Genomic DNA, 12,837 nt, shown 5'->3' on the forward strand with positions numbered 1-12,837 from the left:
CTGCTGTGGCACCAGTACCGTTGTACAATATAGTTAAAGCTAAAAAAAATCGAGTAATGAACGACTTATTTTATGTGTTTACTTAAAGATAAGAGGGACTCGGTATATTATTACTGGGAAGGGTAAGTTAAACTGTCTCGGGTATAAATCATTTAGTGCATGTGTTCACTAATAATAAAATAAACACTTAGTATACTAATTATTAACACAATTGTTATATATTATTATGATCGATTACCGTTTATTGTTACGATCAATTATCCTGTGAATTATTAGTCAGTTATGTATAATGATGATGAGCATTACTATAGTAAATTATGAACTATGTATAACAGCATATCGTGTGATTAGTGGCTTTAATGATACCATGAGAGAGAGAGAACTTGACCATATACAATGTGTGCGTGTTCCCCCAATTTATACTTCCTGTAAACTATTCATGTAATATTATGCTTAATATAAGGAGGCGTTGGGTGAGTGGATCATCATTATTATTCTGTTCCGAGTTGACCAGCTGTAAAGGGTTAACGAACTATGTACAGTTTGGGAAGTGAAGGTACTAGAGTGCAGTACCTGCCTCGCCACCTCCTTGTATACCGAAGGTTTAGTGTGAATTATGTCCTCACAGTCCTTCACGTTTAGTGTATTAAGGATTTTCACACATACTTTATTCTCCCGGCAGTTGGTCACGGGAGGTCAGAGGGTGTGCGAGGCTACGTTGACTCTGTGGACGACTACGTCACTGATGTACTACAAAACTATGATGACGTGCGGTCTGGCTACCCAGGTCTGCCCTGCTTCATCGTTGGCCACTCCATGGTATGTCGCCACCCTCATCTTGCTCCTCTTGCTCCACCCTCATCTTGCTCCTCTTCCTCCACCTCTTAACCTTGAACGTCTATCATTCTCATTTAAGTGAAGAAGTTTCACCCGTCTCGCTCAGGACTAGTTGAGCAGCACAACATTCACTGGCGTCGCGTTGACATTGGGAACCTAAAAGTCCTAACCTCCCCTAACCCAACCTACCCTAACCTAACCAAACTTAACCTAACCTAACCCAAATAAACATGACCTAACCCCAACTTAACCTTAATCAGTTTAACCTAGCTTGACATGACCTGACCTAACCTAACCTAAGCTAATCCTACACATAGGCTAACCCTGGACCTAGTGTGGGCCTCGACCTCGTGTGGCCCTGACTCTTATGTGGCCCTGGACCTCATGTGACCCTAACCCTTATGCGGCCCTGGACCTAGTGTGGCCCTGGACCTAATGTGAACCTGACCCTCATGTGATCTTGGACCTAGTGTGACCCTGACTCTTATGTGGTCCTGGCTTAGTGTGGCCCAGACCATTATGTGGCCCTGGACCCAATGTGGCCCTGACCCCTGTGTGGCCCTGACCCTTATGTGGTCCTGGACATAGTGTGGCCCTGGACCTAGTGTGACCCTGACCCTTATGTGGCCCTGGACCTAGTGTGGCCCTGACCATTGTGTATCCCTGGACCTAGTGTGGCCCTGACCCTTGTGTGGCCCTGGACCTAGTGTGACTAATTATTACAAAAAGTAAATGTGGGATAACTATTAATATAATTATTCCATAAGGTAATTACAGTAACAATATCGATATTATTATAACACAAGGTAATTAGTTACAAAATTGATATAATTCCCATAAAAGGTAATTACAGTAACTCCTTTAACAGTGCTCTGTTGGCTCATGTACCCGATGTCCTTCCCTGGCCGACACAGTTACCCGAGGCGCACATTGAGACGCAGGCGACACAGCACAGGGCAGTGCAGGAAACTGTATCTGGTTATTTTAAATCGAAGTCAACACATTGGGACGCAGGGCAGCACAGAACAGACACAGGCCTGTGTCGGGCTGCGCGGCGCAGTGTTTGAAACACAGATTTCTGCTCCACGCCTGCACGTGTTCGTCAGTACAATGACGGTCTCCGAAGAACTCGTAGAAGCTGTACGGAGTGAAAGAGTCTTGTATGACACTTGGCATTGTGATTACATGAAGGGGAAACTGAAGGATGAGATATGGGAACGTATAGGCAAATTCCCCGTGTGTATTTATTTTTTTTCCATGGACTTACTTCTCCATACTGACTTCTTTCCCTTGCTGCTGTCATATAGTAGCATTAAATGTTCCATTTCGGTATCCGAGTCGGATTCTGAATTCATATCTAAATAATGTTGCAAGCTAGCCATGAGCAGCACAGCAGCGAGGGTACAGTCTCGCCCAAAAGTTCGTTAACCTCTCAGCCAGCTATTGCTGCACTGCCTGCTTCAGATGTTTGAAACTGTCTCAGTACCAACCAGAACATGAAACCGATACGAATGAATCTAAAGGTTCGAAGTAACAGACTCAAGTTCATACATTTGAAGCAAGCAGTGCAGCAATAGCTGGCTGGGAGAGTTAACGAACTGCTTTTCAATGTGCGCACCACACCTATGCTGCCCTGTGCTGTGTCTGCCCTGCTCTGCTCTGCACTGCACTGCCTCTCAATGTGCGCCTAGGCTTAGAGGCTGTTCGGAGTCAAAGTATTAAAGGCCACACGAGGTCCAGGGCCACACAAGGGTCAGGGCCACACAAGGGTCATGGCCACACAAGGGTCAGGGCCACACAAGGGTCATGGCCACACAAGGGTCAGGGATAGGTATATCAATAATGTTACAATAAATAGTTTGCAATTATTGAAAATAACAATGTTACCTGAGTTACCTTGTGTAGTTATTATGTTAAATGTTTCTATTATAAGTGGTATTGCAAGGATGTAATTATAATATTCTGTGCACCTGATATTACACTCTTGTTTACTCTGAGTACAGGTTTAAAAAGTAATATTAGTTTACAAACAATCATGATACAATTGTAGAAAATAGTTGTATGTTTACACAGGATCACAGGTAGAGTGAATCAGGTGTGTACAGGGATTATTGTTACAGGGCGGGATGATCACCATCAAGTGTGGACTCGCTCGGCCGCACTACTTCGACGGGGTGGTGCTCATGGGTCCTCTCATCAAGGCCAACTCGGCCGAGGCCACACCGCCCAAGATCTTCCTGGCCAGGCTGGTCGCTCGCATCCTCCCTTACCTGGCGGTCAGTTAATTACAAAACTTCTTTCAGACAATAATAAAGAATACACCATATTCTACACAATTATGTATTGAATGTGTGTGTGTGTGTGTATACAGTTAGTACGATGATGGACACATTTCAGGTCGCTAAGCTGAAGCTGGATCACGTCACCCGGGATGAGGACATGAAATCTCGAATGAGGAAGGACCCACTCAGGTGAGTCCCGCGGCCGGGTCTACCTTTATAAACAATATTATTAACGTGTTCTTACGGTGAGGAATATACCTAGAACAGCAGGGCAGGACTGGTGAACTTTACTTGTGTGTGGGCACAGGACACTTTCAGCTTCCTACAGGGGTGAAATACCTTATCTTAAACAGAGAGGGAGGTGAACTTTCATACAAAACCACGTGGCCGAATATGTAATCAGTAACAATTGTTTTGTTGACCAGATATCAGGGCGGTATACGGGCACGCTGGGCCATGGCGGGCATAGAGACTCTACTGTACTTTGAGAATCACATACCTGAGGTGGAGTGGCCCTTCCTCATCCTTCACGGGGAGAAGGACCAGCTGTGTGCACCTGAGGGATCCCAGATGCTTCTTGACCAAGCCAAGAGTTCTGACAAGACTTTAAAGGTGAGTAAGCTTGTACTTCATTCAACCATTAGTTGATAATACACTCAGTGGACCCTAGGGTAGTGCTGCTTCATCACCCTGTTGTAGCGTAGTGCTGCTCCATCACCATGTTGTAGCGTAGTGCTGCTCCATCACCCTGTTGTAGCGTAGTGCTGCTCCATCACCCTGTTGTAGCGTAGTGTTGCTTCATCACCCTGTTGTAGTGTAGTGTTGCTTCATCACCCTGTTGTAGTGTAGTGTTGCTTCACCCTGTTGTAGTGTAGTGTTGCTTCATCACCCTGTTGCAGTGTAGTGTTGCTTCATCACCCTGTTGTAGTGTTGCTTCATCACCCTGTTGTAGTGTAGTGTTGCTTCATCACCCTGTTGTAGTATAGTGTTGCTTCATCACCCTAGTGTAGTGTTGCTTCATCAATTCTGTTGTAGTGTGTAGTGTTGCTTCATCACCCTGTTGTAGTGTAGTGTTGCTTCATCACCCTCAGTGTAGTGTTGCTTCATCACTCCTGTTGTAGTGTTGCTGCTTCATCACCCTGTTGTGTGTGTAGGTGTTGCTTCATCACTCCTGTTGTAGTGTAGTGCTACTTCTTATCACTCCTAGTGTAGTGCTGTTTCCATCAATTGTTGTAGTGTAGTGCTGCTCCATCAATTCTTGTTGTAGTGTAGTGTTGCTTCATCAATTGTTGTAGTGTAGTGTTGCTTCATCACCCTGTTGTAGTGTAGTGTTGCTTTCACCCTTGTTGTAGTGTAGTGCTTCACCCTGTTGTAGCGTAGTGTTGCTTCATCACCCTGTTGTAGTGTAGTAGTTGCTTCATCACCCTGTTGTAGTGTAGCGTGCCGTTTCATCACCTCAGTGTAGTGCTGCTTCATCACCCCTGTTGTAGCGCAGTAGTGCTGCTCCATCACCCTGTTGTAGTGTAGTGCTATCATCACCCTGTTGTAGTGTGGTGTTGCTTCATCACCCCTGTTGTAGTGTAGTGCTGCTCCATCACCTTAGTGTAGTATGTTGTCATCACCCCTGTTGTGTGTAGTGCTTACCATCTTGTTGTAGTGTAGTGTTGCTTATCACTCCTGTTGTAGTGTAGTGTTGTTTCATCACCTGTTGTAGTGTTGCTTCATCAACTCCTGTTGTAGTGTAGTGTTGCTCATCACCCTGTTGTAGTGTTGCTTCATCACCTCCTGCTGTAGTGCTGGGCTTCATCACCTGTTGTAGTGTAGTGTTGCTCCATCACCCTGTTGTAGTGTAGTGTTGCTCCATCACCCTGTTGTAGTGTAGTGTTGCTTCATCATCTTGTTGTAGTGTAGTGTTGCTTCATCAATTCTGTTGTGTAGTGTTGCTTCATCACCCTGTTGTAGTGTAGTGTTGCTTCATCACCCTGTTGGTGTAGTGTTGCTTCATCTCTGTTGTAGTGTAGTGTTGCTTCATCACCCTGTTGTAGTAGTGTTGCTCCATCACCCTAGTGTAGTGTTGCATCATCACCTGTTGTAGCGTAGTGCTGTTTAATGTTCTGTTGTAAAGTTGCTTCATCACCTTGTTGTGCGTAGTGTTGCTTCATCACCCTGTTGTAGTGTAGTGTTGTTTCACCCTGTTGTAGTGTAGTGCTGCTTCATCACTCCTGTTGTAGTGTAGTGCTGCTTCATCACCCTGTTGTAGTAGTATAAGCTTCATCATTCTGTTGTAGTGTTGCTTCATCATTCTGTTGTAGTGTGTTGCATCATCATTCTGTTGTAGCGTAGTTGCTTCATCACCCTGTTGTAGCGTAGTGTTGGCATCATCACCTGTTGTAGCGCGTAGTTGCTTCATCACCTGTTGTAGCGTAGTTGTTTCATCAAATTCTGTTGTAGCGTAGTGTTGCATCATCACCTGTTGTAGCGTGAGGTTGCTTCATCACCCTGTTGTAGTGTAGTGCTGCTCCATCACTCCTGTTGTAGCCGCAGTGTTGCATCATCACCTGTTGTAGCGTAGTTGCTTCATCACCCGGTTGTAGCGTAGCTGTTTTATCACCCCTGTTGTAGCGTAGTGTTGCTTCATCACCTGTTGTAGCGTAGTTGCTTCATCACCCTGTTGTAGCGTAGTGTTGCATCATCACCTGTTGTAGCGTAGTTGCTTCATCACCTGTTGTAGTGTAGTGTTGCTTCATCACCCTGTTGTAGCGTAGTGTTGCTTCATCACCCTGTTGTAGTGTGTTGCATCATCACCTGTTGTAGCGTAGTGTTGCTTCATCACCCTGTTGTAGTGTGTTGCATCATCACCTGTTGTAGCGTGCTGTTGTAACTGACTGACCGAACAACCCTCAGTCTCGGACCAAAGCTGATACCTTCCGCAAGAAGAAAGCGGCGGCCTAGTGGGAACTTCGCAGTCTAAAGAACGACTGGTTTAAAAATAAAACATGTTAAACAAAAAATTGCCAATCGGCAAAATATGCGCGAATTTTTCAATTCCACTAAAATATTTTATGGGCCAATCACTCGAGGCGCAGCCCCCTTCCACTCATCTGACGGTAACTCCCTAATTAAAGACGATGAAGGCCTCCTTCAGTGCTGGAAGGAGCACTACGATTCACTGCTCAACCGAAACACCGATGTGGATGTCCTGACTACCCAGCAGGTCCCTCAGCATCCAGAGCTGACCCACCTCAGCTATCCTCCATCCCTGGATGAGGTAGCCACTGCCATCAAACATATGAAAAATAACAAAGCGTAAGGGCATGATGGAATCCCAGCCGAGGTATATAAAGCAGGAGGACCTCTGCTTACCAGCCGTCTCCACTCTCTCCTGGAAAATATATGGGAAAAGGAGGAAATTCCCCAAGGTCTTAAAGATGCCTCCATCGTCAATATTTATAAGAACAAAAGGGGGACTGGTCAGACTGTGGCAACTACCGCGAGATCTCGCTGCTGTCCATAGCTGGCAAGATTATCGCCCAAGTCCTTCTAAACAGACTTTTTCCTGAGGCGGAAAACTTCCTCCCAGAATCTCAATGTGGCTTTAGACCATCACGTGGCACCACTGACATGATCTTTGCTGCCCAACAGAGAACAGCATCGTGACCTGTACATGACTTTCATCGACCTAACCAAGGCCTTTGACTCGGTCAACAGGGAAGCCCTCTGGCGGACCTTCAGCCGTTTTGGCTCCCCTCCAAAATTCATCGCCATTGTGAGGCAACTCCACAAGGGCATGAACGGCAGTGTCCTGCACAATGGCACCTAGTCTGAGTTCTTTCCCATCCAAACAGGGGTTAAACAAGGGTGTGTACTGGACCCAACTCTCTTTGCCATTTTCTTGGCTGCCTTCCTTTCTCGTGCCAGATGCGTATGCACACTTCGGCCTTAAAGTGAATGTATGTAAGACTCAGATTCGCTTTCAGCCTGCCCCTGGTTCAACCACACCTCCACCATCCATCCATCTTAGCAGTACTACCCTCTCTAATGTTACCCACTTCCGGTATCTCGGCTCCCACCTGTCCACCACCGCGGACATCGATGGAGAGATTTAGCATCGGATCAGATGTGTATCTCAAGCCTTTGGCAGACTCCGAAACCGTGTCTTCAGCTGTAGGGAGCTTAAGTTATCTACAAAGTTACACGTATATCGAGCAGAGGTCCTCCCCACCCTGCTATATGGCAGTCTGACGTGGGTCACATACAGGAGGCACCTCATGGCACTTGAAAATTTTCACCAACATAGTTTACGTTCCATCCTCCGAGTTCGCTGAGAAGACAAAAGAATAGATGCCAGTATTCTTGCTGACACGAACTGTAGAAGCATTGAGGCTACCATTATCCATGAACTGTTACCCGCCTGGAAGACAGTAGACTGCCAAAACAGCTACTTTACAGTCACCTAACGAATAGCAAACGTAAAGCCGGCGGGCAACTGAAAAGGTATAAAGATAGTCTTAAGACAAACCTGAAAAAGTACCAAATCGACTCCCTCACCTGGGAGACGATTACTCCACACCGCAACGCTTGGAGGAGGACCACGCGAGAAGGTGTCAATACTTTCAAGTTAGCCCGACTGTATAACGAGGCAGACAAACGCCAACGCCGGATAAACACTGCCGCTGCCCCCCTCCCCACACAAGATGTAGCCCTCCACATGTGCAACATCTGTGATGACCCTGCCGGTCCCGTATCGGCCTCTTTAGTCACCTCAGAACTCACCAACCTAGGTGACATCCTTAATAACTTAAATCATTGTGTCATAGCTGGATGATCGTCATACTCGATTCCGAGTGACAGCAAAGTAGTAGTAGTAGTAGTGCGTGCGTGCGTGCAGGAGCGTGTGTGTGTGTGTGTGTGTGTGTGTGTGTGTGTGTGTGTGTGATAAATACACCAACACTTCCCCTGCCTGACTCAGCTGCCTTTGAGCGTCTGTGCAGCTGTGCTGTACTAAAATCCAGGCACAGGTGTGCCTCGGACTGTGAGGGTGGCCACTACCTGTCCTGGCCATAATAATAACAATAGTAATAATAATAATAATATTAATAATTAACAGTTTATTGGAAGAACATGGCAGCCAAAGGGCTGAAAATACTGTATAGTTACATATTTGGGAATGGGTCCTCATGACTGACAAATAATATACAAGTAACATTAGCGATACAAATATGATAAATAATAATAAGGTGGGGTGAGGAATGAGTCAACAAGGAATTTCTGTATAGTAACAATACAAGAGTAACAAAAGCAAAGGTGGCAGTACGTGCTCCTGTGGGCTGGATGCAGTTGTAGTGTTGAACAGTAATTCGCAGACGTCAGGAGACAGTGACGAGGATGGTGCAGAAGTTTCTCCCAAAACTTGCAGATGAGGTCGTGGTGATGGTCAGAGAGAGCCGATAGGGTCAGTGTGTTGAGCGCTTCTTGATATGTGAAGTAGGAAGAGGAGAGAATTATCTTGCACGACGCCTTCTGCACTTTTTTTTTGGTGCTTCCGTTGTGTGACATTTAGGGAGGAAGACCTGGCAGGGGAAGCATATAGTAGATGAGCTCCGGCGCGGGAACTCCCAGGGTTTTGAAACGTCGGCGGAAGTGGAGACGAAAGCTGGAAGATTTGATAATTGCACTGACGTGTGCTTTCGAATTCAGTTTGTTAGTGTAACAGTGAGGCTGACCACTACCTGCAGTAGGACGACATAGGTCAGTCATCACGACATTAATGAGAGTGATACACTTTTATTTCGTAGAATTTACTAACACTGAGTTCATACTAAGTTACTTAATTAAGACTGAGTTAAGACTAAGGTAACCTGAAGCTCATGAATCTTTGTTATAATGCATAATATATAATAATTTAATTTACATCTTATTTTCCTCAATGTTATTCACTGTGTTTAAATACGTCATCCGTTTATCACTACAAACCTCAGATATGTACATAAAACATTACATAAGAAGTTTACTCCTTAGTGGTATGTATCACCGACTCCGGAACATGTGTCTCTTGATCACAACTGTTGTGTGATGAGGCGAGGAGCCCCCAGGTGAGGAGGATATGAGTTACAACAACAGATTAGGAAAACATAACTAAAATAACAAATGAATTGCTGGTGCTCATCTTAAATGTAATTCATGTTTTTTTTTTTAAACAAGTGTTGAAAGTTATCTTGTTACCTCACGCAGATGTTTCCTCTGGCCTATCACCACCTGTACCTGGAGCTGCCTGAGGTACGACATGAAGCACTTCAGGACACAGTCGACTGGATCACCGCCCGAATCTCTCCCAGCAAAAAATGAGTTTATTATTTAAGATATGACAAGTGACGAGTAATATTAAATATCTTTGTACAGTTATTGTTGTATATATGATGTCGTTGGTGTTTGTTTTGTTTTTACAAGTACAGTATTAGCGTTTGGTGAAGAGATAATGTTATTAAGTTTGTTGTACACAAGCAAGATAACCTAGAGCTGTGTGAAGATTCGTCTTTGTGATTACCCACATCTTTGGGAAACAAATTATTATATTCTTGTACATAACAACTGTGTGATTTTATTTATTAAATGAACACTTTTCTGCCACAATTGTTTGCCAACTGTAAAGTTTTTCATGACTTGAATACTTAAAAAAATCATATACAGTATAAGGTAGATATTATGAAGATATAAATAACCCAGCAGAGAGGTTATTTTTACAGTGTTCACAGCTGCACTAGAGAACAGCTATATAATTAGTTGTGAACTTAAATAAACTTAAAGAAACATGTACTTACAGACTGACACGCACACACACACACACACACACACACACACACACACACACACACACATTAATAATTTTCCTTATGACACTTTAGCCGAATGTTCCTTTCTTGTTTATAATGAAGAACAATGAACACACCTGAAACTGTGTACCACCGAACATTAGCTTAGACCAGGGGTCACCAAACTTTTTTCACAGTGGGCCGGATAACTGAAAGAATGACGAGCGCGGGCCGCATAATCATTCTGTTCAATACTTGCAAGCCAGAACGAAAGCTCTGGTAACGTCAGAGCGTAGGCGGAGCTACCACGAGCCGGGGAAGGACTTGGGATCCGGCCCGCGGGCCGTAGTTTGGTGACCCCTGGCTTAGACTGTTAGGGGGCAAAGCTGTGATGTAGAGCGAGAAGGTGATGTTTACAACTAGTGAGTGTGTGTGAGATTCATTATTTTGAAAGTCTGGCAGAATAGTATTCATAAACAAAAAGTGGTTCAGCCACTGTATACTACGGCATCTTAATCACTATTTTATTCAAAGTTCATCTTCCTAACTCAAAAAGTGGCTAAGATATCGCCTGATCAACAAGCATGAGAGCAAGAAAGAGAGAGAACGACCCTCTTTGGGAACTCAAGTGGTTGGGGCGGTACTGAAGGTCGGAGAGGGAGGGAGGGCAGCATTCAGTGAACCATAAATTATCTCCACCTCTGTGTCTGACGGGTTCGAAATAAACACCTGACTAGTGTTGTCTCGGTAGTGCTGGTATACAGTATATGATTGTGGAGATGCGTTTCTTAATTTTTATGGTGTCTTCAGTATAGTACTATTTTTAGATAGAACAAATACGATGACATATACTAAATTTTCGATAAAAACAAAGACAATAGAATTTATTATGTTGTTTTACTCACGTTAGAAATTATTCCACCTTGGGATGAGTTGCTATAGCGGAATATAGCAACATAACAATGTTGGTAGCATTGTCATCAACAAGTTGGATAAAAGATGTCAACATTGTTAGAAAGAAAGATGAAATGTTCACATAATCCATACCAGTCATATTTCTGTTACTGACAATGTTCTCAACATTGTTTTGTTTGTGTGAGGATACACCTTTAGTTGTTCCCATGACGTAATATGTTATATTCCTCGTGTAATTTTCGCAACATTATTGATAACACAGTTGCCAACACATATTACCTACATTGTTGGACTGGAGTGCTTCCACCTTCCGGACTTCGGCTGAAGAGCTGGTGGCGTCCATGCCTCGGAGGCTAAATAGCGTCATTGAAACAGGGGATCCCTACACTAAATATTGATGGAAATAAAATGTCTGTATATTTTGTTTCCCGTCCCTATCAATAATTACCTAACTAACATGAAACCCATGAATTTCAAGCTATGAGATTGACTTCTTTGCCAATGCATCTCCCTGTCAATCGTATGACACACAGCTGTGTTGTCCACTCCCTAAATTGTTAAATTTAATTCATTTATTTTCATATAATGGCATGCGGTTGTAATCACCCTGCCTATGTTAACATAATTTCCCAATAATATAATATTATCGTCTGTTTTATAACCTGATTATGTGTTGACAGCCCTATACTGATATAAAGCTACTGGCAGCCGTAGCGACATGCAACTCACCAAGTCTCGGTAGAGCTTTGTCTTTCAATTCTGGCCTAGCATCCAAAAAATCCTGGAGTATACAGGGAACTATTAGGAGGAGCGTTTTACAGGCATGTACAGTGTAGTAGTTCCTTTGATATTTTTGAGAAAAATGTTCAACTAGCCACTAAAATTAGAAGCCTTGCTGGTAAGTATTGGAAATATTGTAGAAATTACGTCATTTGTAGTAACCCTTTGGAAAGTGTAAGTTGACCGCCACAAAGACTTTGAAAAATGTATTGATTGTGTTTTGGTCCAACATTTTAAATTTCCAAAAAATTATAGTATAGGAAAACAAAACAAGAAGCCTCTCATCTGTACATTATGAACCAGACTATTAAGTACATGTGTAGCAGTTATTTAATCTTTGAATACAATTTCAGCTGGAGAAATCCTGTTTCAGCTTGTACGGGTCCGCCTCCCATCAAGTGTAAGACAACAGGCACCGTATTTATCAGTGTTGAAAGTCATTATCCCGGCACAGTAGTTAAATCGCACATCGACTGGAGGCGTCACATGTCCAACAGATTATAATATTTATTTTCGTAGGTGTCTATACACACCATCAATGGTTGTCATCCTCGAGAAATTAGTGATCAACATTTGCCTTACCTTCGTTAATGTTAGTAATGTGTAGGTGTGTGGCAACACAGGTGGCTCAGGTGTGTGTCTTTTCAAGTGTGTTGTTCTCGCTCATATTTATCTTTAACCCCACACGGCCACTCGCCTTCATTGTCTGCTCACTCGGGATTAAGGTGTTATAAAGGGAACATAAGTATGTTATGTGTGAAAATACTCCCCTTTCACAGTAGGACATACACACACACACACACACACACACACACATATATATATATATATATATATATATATATATATATATATATATATATATATATATATATATATATATATATATATATATATATATATATATATATATATATATATATAGGCTATATATATATATATATATATATATATATATATATATATATATATATATATATATATATATATATATATATATATATATATATATATATATATATATATATATATATATATATATTGTTCCCTGGTCACAGTCATGGGCTCGTGGGCCGTGGGTTCGAATCCTGGCGGGTTGAGGTGTTGATTGTATGTAGAAGTCCGCGTGCTTTATTGGGCTAATGAAATATATATGGATCCTCGTGTTTCGAAGCCGGATTTGGTAAAACGTTTCTCTGACCACCTACGTGATA

At 43.0% G+C, this 12,837-nt stretch overlaps 1 protein-coding gene across 1 annotated transcript in view; it reads left to right on the top strand.

Moving 5' to 3' along the window:
- LOC121859290 (monoglyceride lipase-like) overlaps positions 1-12,458 on the top strand; it is a 65,688-nt gene extending 53,230 nt beyond the window's left edge. The window contains exons 3-7 of the mRNA XM_042356073.1: positions 683-819; positions 2,958-3,113; positions 3,235-3,308; positions 3,545-3,731; positions 9,351-12,458. Coding sequence (XP_042212007.1) covers positions 683-819; positions 2,958-3,113; positions 3,235-3,308; positions 3,545-3,731; positions 9,351-9,464 — 668 coding nt within the window. The 3' untranslated portion in view covers positions 9,465-12,458. The remainder of the gene's footprint in view (positions 1-682; positions 820-2,957; positions 3,114-3,234; positions 3,309-3,544; positions 3,732-9,350) is intronic.
- Positions 12,459-12,837: the final 379 nt, after the last annotated feature.

Source organism: Homarus americanus, unplaced genomic scaffold (genome assembly GCF_018991925.1).
Source record: "Homarus americanus isolate GMGI-L3 unplaced genomic scaffold, GMGI_Hamer_2.0 scaffold36188, whole genome shotgun sequence".
Classification (NCBI taxonomy): Eukaryota; Metazoa; Arthropoda; class Malacostraca; order Decapoda; family Nephropidae; genus Homarus; species Homarus americanus.